This window comes from Schistocerca piceifrons, chromosome 2 (genome assembly GCF_021461385.2).
Source record: "Schistocerca piceifrons isolate TAMUIC-IGC-003096 chromosome 2, iqSchPice1.1, whole genome shotgun sequence".
Lineage (NCBI taxonomy): Eukaryota > Metazoa > Arthropoda > Insecta > Orthoptera > Acrididae > Schistocerca > Schistocerca piceifrons.
Genome location: NC_060139.1, coordinates 868,178,176 through 868,192,571, shown reverse-complemented (window position 1 = coordinate 868,192,571; position 14,396 = coordinate 868,178,176). Strand labels below are relative to the sequence as shown.

Here is a 14,396-nt window from a genome sequence, read left to right as displayed (position 1 = left end):
CGAAAAAACTGCAAAGAACGATACTTCACTAGCTTGAAGGGGGAAACCAGATGGTTGGCCCGCTAGATGGCGCTGCCATTGGTCAAACGGATATCAACTGCGTTTTTTAAAATAGGACCCCCATTTTTTATCACATATTCGTGTCGTACGTAAATAAATATGAATGTTTTAGTTGGACCACTTTTTTCGCTTTGTGACAGATGGCGCTGTAATAGTCACAAACATATGGCTCACGATTTTAGACGAACAGATGGTAACAGGTAGGTTTTTTAAATTAAGATACAGAACGTAGGTACGTTTGAACAATTTATTTCGGTTGTTCCAATGTGATACATGTGCCTTTCTGAACTTACCATTTCTGAGAACGCATGCTGTTACAGCGTGACTACCTGTAAATACCACATTAATGCAATAAATACTCAAAATGATGTCCGTCAGCCTCAATACATTTGGCAATACGTGTAACGACATTCCTCTCAACAGCGAGTAGTTCGCCTTCCGTAATGTTCGCAAATGCATTTACAATGCACTGACGCATGCTGTTAGGAGTTGTCGGTGGATCACGATAGCACATATCATTCAACTTTCCCCATAGAAAGAAATCCGGGGACGTCAGATCCAGTGAACGTGCTGGCCATGGTAAGGTGCTTCGACGACCATCGGTAGGACATTACGTAGGAAACCAGCATACATTGCACCATTTAGATTGCCATCGATAAAATGGGGGCCAGTTATCCTTCCTCCCATAATGCTGCACCACACATCAACACGCCAAAGTCGCTGATGTTCCACTTGTCGCAGCCATCGTGGATTTTTCGTTGCCCAGTAGTGCATATTATGCCGGTTAACGTTACCGCTGTTGGTGAAAGACGCTTCGTCGCTAAATAGAACGCGTGCAAAAAATCTGTCATCGTCTCGTAATTATTCTTGTACCCAGTGGCAGAACTGTACACGACGTTCAAAGCCGTCGCCATGCAATTCCTGGTGCATAGAAATATGGTATGGGTGCATCGATGGTGATGTAGCATTCTCAACACCGACGTTTTTGAGATTCCCAATTCTCGCACAATTTATCTGCTACTGGTGTCCGGATTAGCCGCGACAGCAGCTAAAGCACCTACTAGGGCATCATCATTTGTTGCAGGTCGTGGTTGACGTTTCACATGTGGCTGAACACTTCCTGTTTCCATAAATAACGTAACTATCCGGAGAACGGTCCGGACACTTGGATGATGTCGTCCAGGATACCGAGGAGCATACATAGCATACACTCGTTGGGCATTTTGTTCACAATAGTCATACATCAACACGATATCGACCTTTCCCGCAATTGGTAAACGGTCTATTTTAACACGGGTAACGTATCACGAAGCAAATACCGTCCGCACTGGCGGAATGTTACGTGATACCACGTACTTATACGTTTGTAACTATTACAGCGCCATCTATCACAAAGCGAAAAAAGTGGTCCAACTAGAATATTCATATTTCTTTACGTACTACACGAATATGTAATAAAAATGGGGGTTCCTATTTTAAAAAACGCAGTTGATATCCGTTTGACGCATAGCAGCGCCATCTAGTGGGCCAACCATAGCGCCATCTGGTTTCCCCCCTTCAAGCTAGACGAGTTTCGTTCTTTGTAGTTTTTTCGTTTGATGCTTATTTCGTAAGATATTTGGCCCGGTCACTATCAATGGACCATATATATATACAGGGTGAGTCACCTAACGTTACCGCTGGATATATTTCGTAAACCACATCAAATACTGACGAACCGATTCCACAGACCGAACGTGAGGAGAGAGGCTAGTGTAATTGTTTAATACAAACCATACAAAAATCCATGGAAGTATGTTTTTGAACACAAACCTACGTTTTTTTAAAAAATGGAACCACGTTAGTTTTGTTAGCACATCTGAACATATAAACAAATACGTAATCAGTGCCGTTTGTTGCATTGTAAAACGTTAATTACATCCGGAGATATTGTAACCTAAAGTTGACGCTTGAGTACCACTCCTCCGCTGTTCGATCGTGTGTATCGGAGAGCACCGAATTACGTAGGGATCCAAAGGGAACGCTGATGGACCTTAGGTACAGAAGAGACTGGAACAGCACATTACGTCCACATGTTAACACCATTTTATTGGTCTTTTTCACTGACGCACATGTACATTACCATAGGACGTGGAGGACGCATAAATTGGCCAGCCCGTTCTCCTGATTTTACACCTCTGGACTTCTTTCTGTGGGGTACGTTAAAGGAGAATGTGTACCGTGATGTGCCTACAACCCCAGAGGATATGAAACAACGTATTGTGGCAGCCTGCGGCGACATTACACCAGATGTACTGCGGCGTGTACGACATTCATTACGCCAGAGATTGCAATTGTGTGCAGCAAATGATGGCCACCACATTGAACCTCTATTGGCCTGACATGTCGGGACACACTCTATTCCACTCCGTAATTGAAAACGGAAACCAAATGTGTACGTGTACCTCACCCCTCATGGTAATGTACATGTGCGTCAGTGACAAAGACCATTAAAAAGGTGTTAGCACGTGGACGTAATGTGCTGTTCCAGTCTCTTCTGTACCTAAGGTCCATCACCGTTCCCTTTGGATCCCTACGTAATTCGGTGCTCTCCGATACACACGATTGAACAGCGGAGGAGTGGTACTCAAGCGTCAACTTTAGGCTACAATATCTCCGGATGTAATTAAAATTTTACAATGCAACAAACGGCACTGATTACGTATTTGTTTATATGTTCTGATGTGCTAACAAAACTAACGGGGTTCCATTTAAAAAACGTAGGTTTGTGTTAAAAAACATACTTCCGTGCATTTTTTATGGTTTATATTAACCAATTACACTAGCCCCTCTCCTCACGTTCGGTCTGTGGAATCGATTCGTCAGTATTTGAAGTGGTTTACGAAATATATCCAGCGGTAATGTTAGGTGACTCACCCTGTATATATATATATATCTGTCTATATTTTGTATATTAAATGCCCAAGCGAATATGACAAGTAGTTCACTGTTTACTCTAGTTGGAGAATACCGGATGCATCTTGCTTGCTGTGAAGTGCTGGGCGCGCTCTTGTCATATGGCGTTACGCGGGATTCCATGCCGAACTAAGTTGGTAACCTTCTTCCCTATCGCCAAGATTCTAGTGGGTCCTTATTTCTATGGATTCCTTTCTTAATGCTGTCCCAATAGCCGGTTAATAAAAATTAAAGTAATATTTCAGGACAACCAAGGAGAATGCTTAGTTAAAAAGGCAAAACTCTTCTCGGTGTATGAATGAAAATTCGCATGCAGCCGGCAAAGAGACGTTTTGGTTGCTAACTGTTTCAATTTATATACACCGATGTCGTTTCATGCAACCTGCAATGTTATATCTGTCGTTCAAAAACCAAGAGCGAGATTTTCATATTCTCACGCTCGCTATACGCAAACTATTAGCCCTACAGAAAAAATGAACAGGACCTTTTTGTAGAAAATTTAATGTAGTTATGTTTTGTACTGGGTACGTTTGCGTTAGAATGAACGATTTTCGAATTATTCAAGAAAAACGAACAAAAGTGTTCTTCAAATGCACCTCCACATTCATACCTCGCCAATCAGGATTTCTAGTATGTTGTTCGTGGCATTCCTTCCTACCTCTGTACAAAAATTTACGATTAAACAAACTATTCGCGATATTCATCCTTTTCTGGTCGCATTAATTGGGCTGTTATGCCACTAGCAGAATTGACTAATTCGTTAGCATTACTAATTTAAAAGTGCCCTTGAGGGTAATGAAAGATAAAGACTTTTGTAAATTTTATGCAAAAACTAATTACGTTTACAGATCTATCCAAACTTAATCCTTACAAGCACAGTAGTTTCGTAGGCTGAAGGCCTGACCAATACAACGATGTAATTGTTTATTTTAGCTGTTGAAGTTCAAAAAATTGTTAGGTAAAAGTTACACAGACGTCAATTTTACAAATTACAAGTGCTCGAGTAAGCCGGTGGCTTAATAAGGCCAGGCAATGAAGACTAAAAAAGGTCGTATGTGGGAAATGATTCGTGCAGTCACAAATTTTCGTGCAGTCGTAGGAGGGAGTGCCATGAATAACATATTAGAGATTCCGACCGGTGGGGGCTGTGTGGGAGTGGGGTTGCGTATGGAGGTCACTTTTACACGTTTTTCTCGAATAAATCGAAAACTACGGCCTCTACTGAAACCGTATCCCAGTACGAAATTTAACTATATTAAATTTCCTACAAAAAGGTGCTGTGCGTATTTTTCAGTAGGTCTAATAATTTGCGCGTAGCGAGCGCAAGAAAGTGAAAATCCCGTGCGTGGTTTCTGAAGGCCATATATAATACTGCGCGTTGCATAAAACGACAGTGGTAGGGGCAGCCGGCTCACCCTGTATAGCGGCTACGAAAGATGGCCAACACAAGAAACGTATTAATAGCTTTGAGCCTGTTTCCATATTCATGTGTAAGAGTATAAGAAGAAATCAGAATGATAAATAGAAAGGTAAAAGAAAATGGAATGAATGACTTGAGATATTGGCTGTCGTTTCCTCGAAGCCTTTCGTGCTGGCCGGCCGGAGTGGCCGAGCGGTTAAAGGCGCTACAGTCTGGAACCGCACGACCGCTACGGTCGCAGGTTCGAACCCTGCCTCGGGCATGGATGTGTGTGATGTCCTTAGGTTAGTTAGGTCTAAGTAGTTCTAAGTTCTAGGGGACTTATGACCACAGCAGTTGAGTCCCATAGTGCTCAGAGCCATTTGAACCATTTTGAACCTTTCGTGCTGTCTCCGAAAGACATCACGACACCAGTGTTTACTGATGTGAGCCCTTACTGTAATATACACCGGAGTGTCAAAAAGTCATGAGATATTGATATGCCGATATACAGATGGCGGTAGTGTCGAGTACATAAGATATAAAAGGGCAGGGCGTTGGCAGAACTACCATTTACATTCAGGTGATTCATGTGATAAGGTTTGCGATGTGATTATGGCCGCACGACGGAAATTGATAGACTTTGAAAGCGGAATCGTAGTTGGGCTAGACGCATGCTACATTCCATTTCGAGATCCGCATTGTCAAGAGTGAGCAGAGAAAACCAAATTTCAGACATTACCTCTGGCCACGGTCAACACAGTTGCTCGAGGACCTTCACTTAACGACCGAGAAGAAAGGCGTTTGCTTAGAGTAGTCAGTGCCAACGGACAAGCAACACTGCGTGACATAAGCACGGAAATCAATGTGAGGCTCACGACGAACGTATCCGTTAGGACAGTGTTGCGAAGCTTGGAGTTAATGGGCTATGGCAGCAGACGACCGACGCGAATGCCTCTGCTATTGGCATGACATAGCCTGCAGCACCTCTCCTTTGCTCTCTAGACGACTGGAAAATCGTGACCTGTTTAGATGAGCCCTGTTTCGGTTGGTAAGAGCTGATGGTAGGGTTCGAGTGGACCCAGACCCAGGTTGTCAGCCAGCCGGGGTGGCCGAGCGGTTCTAGGTGCTACAGTCTGGAACCGCGTGACCACTACGGTCGCAGGTTCGAATCCTGCCTCGGGCATGGATGTGTGTGATGTCCTTAGGTTAGTTAGGTTTAAGTAGTTCTAAGTTCTAGGGGACTGATGACCTCAGAAGTTAAGTCCTATAGTGTTCAGAGCCATTTGAACCATTTGAACCAGGTTGTCACCAAGCCACTGTGCAAGCTGGGTGATGGCTCCATGATGATGTGGGCTGTTTTTACATGCTCTGGTCCAACTGAACCTATCACTAACTGTAAATGGTTATGCTCGGCTACTTTGAGACCATTTGCAGCCATTCATGTTCCCAAACAACGATTCGCCTATCACCGAGCCACAATTGTTCGCGCCTAGTTTGAAGAACTTTCTGGACAATTGGCCACCCAGATCGCCCGCCATGAACATTTATGTGACATAATCGAGAGGTCAGTTCGTGCACAGATTCCTGGAGCAGCAACACTTTTGTAATTGTGGACGGTTATAGAGGCAACATGGCTTAATATTTTTGCTGAGGACTTCCAACGACTTGTTGAGTCCATGATACATGGAGTTGCTTCACTTCGCCAGGCGAAAAGAGGTCCGAAATGATATTAGGAGGTATCCCATGACTTTTGTCACCTCAGTGTAAGACTACACAAGGCAATGCGTGCGCCCGGATGCTGTAGCAGTGACTCAGTGACATGTGTAGGAATAAAGATGAACCCTCTACAAGCAATGAAGCGGCAATGCTTACACGACGCACGGAAGGCGTCGAACAGGACGAAACGGTGCCGGTCGTGGTCGAGCTGGCCGGGGCGGCGGCGGGGCCCCAGGTAGACACGCAATAGGGCGTCGACGTCGGCGTCGTGCTGGCTGGCGACGGCCAGCTGGTACTGGAAGGGGCGCGCCGTCAGGCGACGCTGGCGCGCCAGCAGCCGAGGCCGCGACGAGTTGACCTCCGGCAGCGCGTTGTCCAGCTCAAACTCGAACTGCTCCAGGTGCGTCGACAGCGGCTTCACCAGCACGCTCTCCACCCTGACGCCGGGGAACTCCAGCTGGCAGGAACCCACAAAAGAACACACGAGACAGGGATTTTTATGACATCTTTCTTTTCAGGGCTACTACAAAGACTGCTCAAAGACAGAGCGAGAGGCATGCGCATTCAAAGAGTAGGATTAGAACATGTCTACACCTTCGTCATAATAGACCTTTATAATTACCACCCTGTCTTCTGCAGATGCACGTTTGCAGTTGGTACCTGGTGGTTGTAAGTAAAATGTAACTATTCACGAGGCCCAGTGTGGGCTGTAATTACAGTATGACAGTGAAACTTGTTAGGTATGATATTACGTCAATGAGGACACGATTTGCACTGGAAAAAAATTAGTTCCTATTTTAGACACCAGGTGCAAATCTGGCGCTGTATACTGTTCCTATGACGCTGTGACAGCTACCCTGTCATTTGAGAAGCCATAGCGTGAGTGAACAGTGTGGCTATCGAGAACAGAGACTGTTGGTGAAATTTTTTTCTGTGGGTGGCGGCAATTACAGCACTGCACTGCAGTCAGAGAGTAGCGCTGACTGAAATGTCTGAGGAGAGCCCCAATGTCATTAAATGGTTTAAAGAAGATGGTTCAAAAATGGCTCTGAGCACTATGGGACTTAACGTCTGAGGTCTTCAGTCCCCTAGAACTTAGAACTGCTTAAACCTAACTAACCTAAGGACATCACACACGTCCACGCCCGAGGCAGGATTCGAACCTGCAACCGTAGCGGTCGCGCGGTTCCAGACTGAAGCGCCTAGAACCTCTCGGCCACAACGGCCGGCTAAAGAAGATGATAATGAAATTCTAAAACACGTGTGTTTCACACCTGGAACAGGAAGGCGTCCTATCCCTTGGAAGTTACTGACGCGTTTGTTGTTGCTGTGACTGACCATACAACACGTGACCCGGGTAGGGCTCGTGCTCGTCCAGTGTCACGAGAATTGTCCAGCTCATAGTCAACAGTATGGAAAGTTTTGCGGTCTGTATATTCGTACCTGCACAAGATGCAGTTGGAGGAGAAACTGAAACCTCATGGTCTGCAGCAACGTTCTGAATTTGCTGTTCGATTTCTGGCACGGATCTAAGTTGATGTATGTGGCCGAGCAATGTTCTATGAACTGACGAGGCACATCCTCCACTTCAGGAAACAGTGAATACACAGAACTGCCGAATTTGGGGCAATGTTAGAAAACGTGTTCTGCACGAAGAAGCGTTTCACTGCCGCATGTGACTGTGTGGTGTAGATTCACAAGCAGCTTTATTCTCGGTGCGTTCTTCTTTGAAGAGAGTACACCCAGAGGGGCAGTCAGGTGCACCGTAACGTCTGCACGCTATCGAGGCATCCTTACACAGCATATGATTCCTGATTTGGAAGAGCTCAGCTGTGTGGAAACCACTGTTTTCATGCAAGATGGGGCAACAGCTCATGTCTCTCGCACGGTGAAACATACGCTTAATGTGACCTTCGAGGAACGTGTTACCCCCAGAACTTTTGCCTATACCTGGCCTGCTAGATCACCTGAACTGTATCCGCGTTACTTTTGGCTCTGGAGATCTCTAAAGCAATGCGTTTACCAGGGACACATTCAGTATCTACCTGATATGAAGGCCACTATATACGAGCACGCTGCTAACATTCCACTGGAACTGCTGCGAGCAACTGTTGATCACGTCGTTTTACGGATTCAGCATTTCATTGACGTCTCCAGTGCTCATACTGAAGAAACTGTGAATGTTGCGGTTAATAACAAAATCAAAATTATGCCTTTCTCACATATTTCAACTTTTTTGCCCACGTTCCGTTCCTAATCCATTACATATTAAAACATTTCTGTACATCTTTGGTTGCATTAACAGCGCCAGATTTGCAACTGGTGGCCAAAACTGGAACTAATAGTTTTCCAGCTTAAATCGCACTAACGCATTTTAAATATCTATCAAGTTTCGTGGCCGCACAGTAATCGCAGCTCACAATGAATCTCTCTGAGTAGCTGCACTTTATTATAACCACCTGGTACCACTACAGTCATGTACCCTCCATCCCACCGCGGCCAATTCGGTTGCGTTCTATCAATGACAGTGTAAAAATGTCCGCTCCTATACTAGTTTGCGTCAAGGAGGAACAACGGGCAGTGATTAGACTTCTTTGGTCGGAAGGAATCAAAGAGGCTGAAATTCATCGTCGATATTCAGCATAATAGAAGGACAGTGCCGTATCACGTAAAAGTTTTTATCTGTGGATCGAGATATTTAAAAGTGGCTGAACAAGTGTGACACATGAAGAGAGAGCAAGACCCTCGTCAATATTCACCACACTCAAGAGATTCAGCAAGCACAAGAGATGGTTTCAGCGGGTAGGTGAGTACACATCAATACGCTAGCTTCTTCTTAGGACGTCAGTTATTGTTCTTCCTATCAAACTATCCACGATGAACGCGGCTTCCATAAAGTTTCTGCGCGGTGGATACCAGGATAGCTTACTGAAAAACTCAACGTGAAACAAGTTGACATTGGCAACGCTTGCTAGGCTGTTTCAAAAGGGAAGGCGACTCATTTTTGACCAGGATAGTCACCGGTGATGAAACATAGGTTCTCCACTGTAAATCAGAATCAAAATGCCAGAGTACAGAGTGGAAACACCCTAGATCACCAAAGGCAAAAAAAGTAGGTAATAAATAATGGAAGAGTCTGACACCGGCGGGAGAGGTTATGCTAACCATTTTCTCGGACGAAAATGGGCCTGAATTCGAATAGTACACTGCAAAGGGAACAACCATAAACGAATAGTCTTATAGAGAACTGTTGGAAAACAAGCTAAGGCTAGCAATTCGCAGCAGACGACGAGCTCTGTTGTCAAAGAAAGTGTTGTTGTTGCATGACAACGCACGCCCGCACACAACTCACCACAATGTTGAAACCACTAAGAAAGTCGGTTTTGGAAAAACCCATCCGATAGCTCACCGTCTTGCGACCTACAACTTTCATTGTTTGGGCCGCTCAAGACTTCTTTCCGAGGTCGTCGATTTTCCTCATATGTGGAGGTCCAGAAAGTAAGGCAAAAGTGAAAAACTTCTTCTTGGCAGAAATACACAAGCTTGCGGACCGATTGACCAAATGCGTTCAAAAGGATGGCGAATATGTTGAAAGTAATGTACATGCCAAACCACCACCTTTTGTAAATACTGATACATTGTAGCACTGACCTAACAAACAGTATCCTTTTCACCTTTGCATTATGGTCTTATCACTTCATGTGACCAGTGTGACACAGACCTATTGGTGCTTAGTGCTAATTTCACTCTTGCAGCAGCCTATAATGGATCAATATTTTCGATTTGCAACTGTGGGACATCGTAGTTTCCCTAATAGAATTTGTAACTGTGAGAAACTGATAGTGTTCCCAATAAGTGACTACAAAATAGCTAAAGCGGAGCGAAGAGTCTTCATTCACTATGAATCTCATTAATTCATAAAACATTTTTAGCAAAAAACGGTTTGAAAATTATTAGATATTAATAACAACGAAAAGTGTAGATAATTTTTTCTCTCCCTCCATCTACATGACTACTCAGAAATTGACTCTTAAGTGGCTGGCAGATGGTTCTTCGAACCACGTTCAGGCAATTTCTCTACCGCCCCCACGGTCGGACAGTGCGTGGGGAAAATGGACCATTATATTTTTCCTACGACGCCTTATTTCAGTTATTTTGTTACGATGATCATTTATTCCCATGTAGGTTGGCGAGATTAAAATATTTTCGCATTCAGAAAAGAAAGTGTCTGATTAAAATTTCGTGAAAAGATCTCGCCGCAACCAAAAACAACTTTGTTTTAATGATTACCATCCCAACTTATACATCAATCCATGACACTCTCTCATTTATTTCGCGATAGTACAAAACGAGCTTCCCTTCTCTGGAGTTTTTCGATGTTCTCCGCCAGTCCTTCTGGTAAGTATCACATACCACAAGGCAATAGGCCTACTCTATCAAAGGACGGACAAGCGTAGTGTAGGCAGTCTCTTTCGTAGACCTGTTGCATCTTCTATGTGTTCTGCCTATTAAACGCTGTCTTTGGTTTACCTTCCCGATATCATTATCTATGTGATCGTAAGAATTAACTCTTCCGTAACTGTAATTCCTTGGTGTATTGACACCCTTTAGATTCATATGATTTATCGTGTAGTACTCATGTGGATAACCTCATACTTTTCCTTTTCCAGAGAAAATTAACCGCTTTTCGCAACACGCCGATGTTTAAATTATTTTACAATTGGTTTTGATTTCTGTACACTTAACTAGACGGTAAAGGACAGGATCATCCGCAAACAATCTAACACCAGTGGCACACATTAACCATTCGTTAGTTAGATAATCATTCAAATGTTTTGCAATGAAGGTAAATATAACGCTTATGAATTATGAGAGTTAAGAAACGGATAATGAATGATTCACTTCCGCACTGTACGCGTTTTGAGTCAGTGACACTTCGTTTCTAGTACACATTTTTATTGCACGGAAAGCGTACAGTTTTTCTTCTGTCCTTTTTACACTTGCCATGCATGTATTAAGTTCCAGGTTTTCTTATTTTCTTGCCTTGCGCCTGCAGCTGGTGTAATAGGTGTGGAAGTCCTTGGCAAGTACTTTAAGTTAGATCGTTATTTTTCCTTCGCACCAAGAGCAAGACTTTTAATTTTTTTAAAAAAAGGTATCTTTTTTCTCATTAGTATGGCCATTGCATTTGCATTTGATATTTATTTTTATTTTGTCGTATCAATACAAGATGTCTGCAGAAAGGTAAAAATTACCACCGTCACGTGATTCTGAAGGTTGTGCAGAATGATCACAACTTGGCTACCGGGTGTAACATTTCTTTTGGTACTTCCTTAATGTCTTCAGCACACAAAATTTCATGTGACCTGTCCAATAATTTATTTTTCTCTAAAGGCACACTTTATGGGATAAAGATACGATATCAATTGTTGTTGTGGTCTTCAGTCCGGAGACTGGTTTGACGCAGCTTTCCACGCTACTGTATCCTGAGCGAGCCTCTGTATCTCCGAATAACTACTGCAATCTACATACTTCCGGATTATCTTTCTGTACTCATCTCTTAGTCTCCTTCTAAGATTTTTATCGCCGTAGACGTCCTTCTATTGCCAAATTAACAGTTCCTTTACACCTAAGAATGTGTCCTGTCAACCGATCCCTTCATTTAGTCAAGTTATCTCATACATTTCTTTTCTCCCCATTTAAATTCAGTGCCTCTTAATCCGTTATCCAATATACATAGTTAATCTTCGGTATTTTCTATAGCGCTACATTTCAAAAGCTTTTGATCACTCATATTTCACTTCCACACAAGGCTACACTCTATACAAATTCTTTCAGGGAAGGGGTCCTAATATTTATATTTGATTCTAACACATTTCTCTTTTTCAGAAACTCTTTTCTTGCTGTTGCTAGTCTGCGTGTTGCAACCTCAGCACTTCGGGCATTATCATACGTTTTTGTTCAAATAGCGAAACTCTTCTACTACTTTCAGAGCCTTATTTAGTAATCTAAGTCCCTGAGCACCGCCTGCTTTGACCTGCCATATTCCGTTAACCTGGTTTTACTCTTCTTCATGTTCATCTTATAATCTCTTTTCATCAGACTAATCCATTTGGTTCAACTTATTTTTGTAGGTTTTTGCCGACTATGTCAGAACTGTAACGTCACTGTCAAACCTCAAAGCTTTTATTTCTTCTTCCTGCTCCATATTCCCGGTTCTAAATTTTTCCTTGCTTTTCTCTGCTGCTTGTTCAATGTGCAGTTTGGATAATATTGGGGATAAGCTATATACCTATCTTATTCCCTTTTCAACCTCCTCCCTTTTACACCCCTTCGACTGTTATAACTGCAATGTTGTTTATGTTTAGCCTGCAGAAAACTTTTAGCTTCCTGTATTTTATCCCTGCTAACATAATTATGAAAAACAACATTCAGGAACATTTTAATGATAAGAGAAAATAACGAACAGTGCGTAATTAAGTCGATTTGATTAGAATGTTCGTTAGAAATTAGAAACAAAATGGAATGATTCGAGGAGAAAACCATTCCACGTATCAAGCATACTCATAACAAGCTGCGAACTGGCAAACACAGACTCAGTAGCAACTAAGGAAATGTCAACAAGAACTGCAGGAATATTGCAAATGGCGACGTCTGTTATGAAAACCGAATAAATATTTGGATGTGTAATCAAGCTTTGCCGGCCGCGGTGGCCGTGCGGTTCTAGGCACTTCATCAGTCCGGAACCGCGTGACTGTTACGGTCGCAGGTTCGCATCGTGCCTCGGGCATGGATGTGTGTGATGTCCTTAGGTTAGTTAGGTTTAAGTAGTTCTAAGTGCTAGGGGACTGATGACCTCAGATGTTGAGTCCCACAGTGCTAAAAGCCATTTGAACCATTTTTTTAAATCAAGCTTTACCGTTATTTATGTAACATCACAGAAAGCAAATCTTGAGGCAATCACTGAAATTAGGGTCAAATGTGTGTGAAATCTTATTGGACTTAACTGCTAAAGTCATCAGTCGCTAAGCTTACACACTACTTAACCTAAATTATCCTAAGGACAAACACACACACACCCACGCCCGAGAGAAGTCTCGAACCTCCGCCGGGACCAGCCGCACAGTCCATGACTGCAACGCCCTAGCTGAAATTAGGGAAGTCACCGCTTGCGATAAGGGATTAGGCGAGTAGATGCCTTTATTGTTTTCTTTTTCCATGTATTTTCATCGTCTTTGTTTACACAGTCGTGAGCAGTTGAATTTGAAGTCAGCTGTGTTGCTGCGGTAATTTTTCCCTGCGGTTTTGGAGGCGGGAAGGGCATCCAGCTACAAAGTTGATACAAATGAAGTTCGAAATCATGCAATAGCGGATGCTACCCGACGGCGCGAACCCCGCGGCGTTGGAACGACTGCCAGGACGAAGAAAAATCCCGCTGGCGGTTGGTCTCATATTGATGAATAGGCATGTTCCGGATACTTCTTTTTAATACTGAAGTTATTACGTCGCCTTTGCTTGGTAATGATATTCACTGTACACGTGCGATAACATATGCAAAATAAGAGAAACAGCTTACGCGATTGTTCTATGGTTAGCTTTGGTGATTTCTTTTTTGCAGTGTTTACCACACATCCTTCCTTCGTCGATTCTACAAAGAAGTTCATCTCACAGCAATCCACTCCGTTTTCAGCATCTTTCTATAACACCACAAAAGTGGTTAAAATGGCTCTGAGCAATATGGTACTTAACATCTATGGTCATCAGTCCCCTAGAACTTAGAACTATTTAAACCTAACTAACCTAAGGGCATCACACAACACCCAGCCATCACGAGGTAGAGAAAATCCCTGACCCCGCCGGGAATCGAACCCGGAAACCCGGGCGCGGGAAGCGAGAACGCTACCGCACGACCACGAGCTGCGGACTGTAACAGCACATTTCAAAACTTTTCGCTTTGCCGGTGGTAGTCTGCTTCTTATGTCCTCCTTGCATCGCCCTTTATGCGTTATTTTGCGTCCAAGGCGGCAGTATTCATTGGCTCCGTGGACTACATGATTCGCAAATTTCATGTTACGGTCACTGCTAACGTCATTTCCAATTATTCTCACTTTCGTTGGTCTTCTCTCGATCCACATCTGTGCTCATTTGACGGCCAATGTGCGGCCCTGCGTTATATTGTTGAACGATAACGTTTCGCCGGCCGCTGTGGCCGAGCGGTTATAGGCTCTTCAGTCCGGAACCGTGCTGCTGCTACGGTCGCAGG

General features: G+C 43.5%; 1 protein-coding gene across 5 annotated transcripts in view; it reads right to left on the bottom strand.

Moving 5' to 3' along the window:
• LOC124774923 (allergen Cr-PI-like) overlaps positions 1 to 14,396 on the bottom strand; it is a 164,406-nt gene that overhangs the window by 56,179 nt on the left and 93,831 nt on the right. For all 5 annotated transcript variants that reach the window (XM_047249601.1, XM_047249600.1, XM_047249604.1 and 2 more), the window contains one exon: positions 6,290 to 6,590. In XM_047249601.1, coding sequence (XP_047105557.1) covers positions 6,290 to 6,590 — 301 coding nt within the window. The remainder of the gene's footprint in view (positions 1 to 6,289; positions 6,591 to 14,396) is intronic.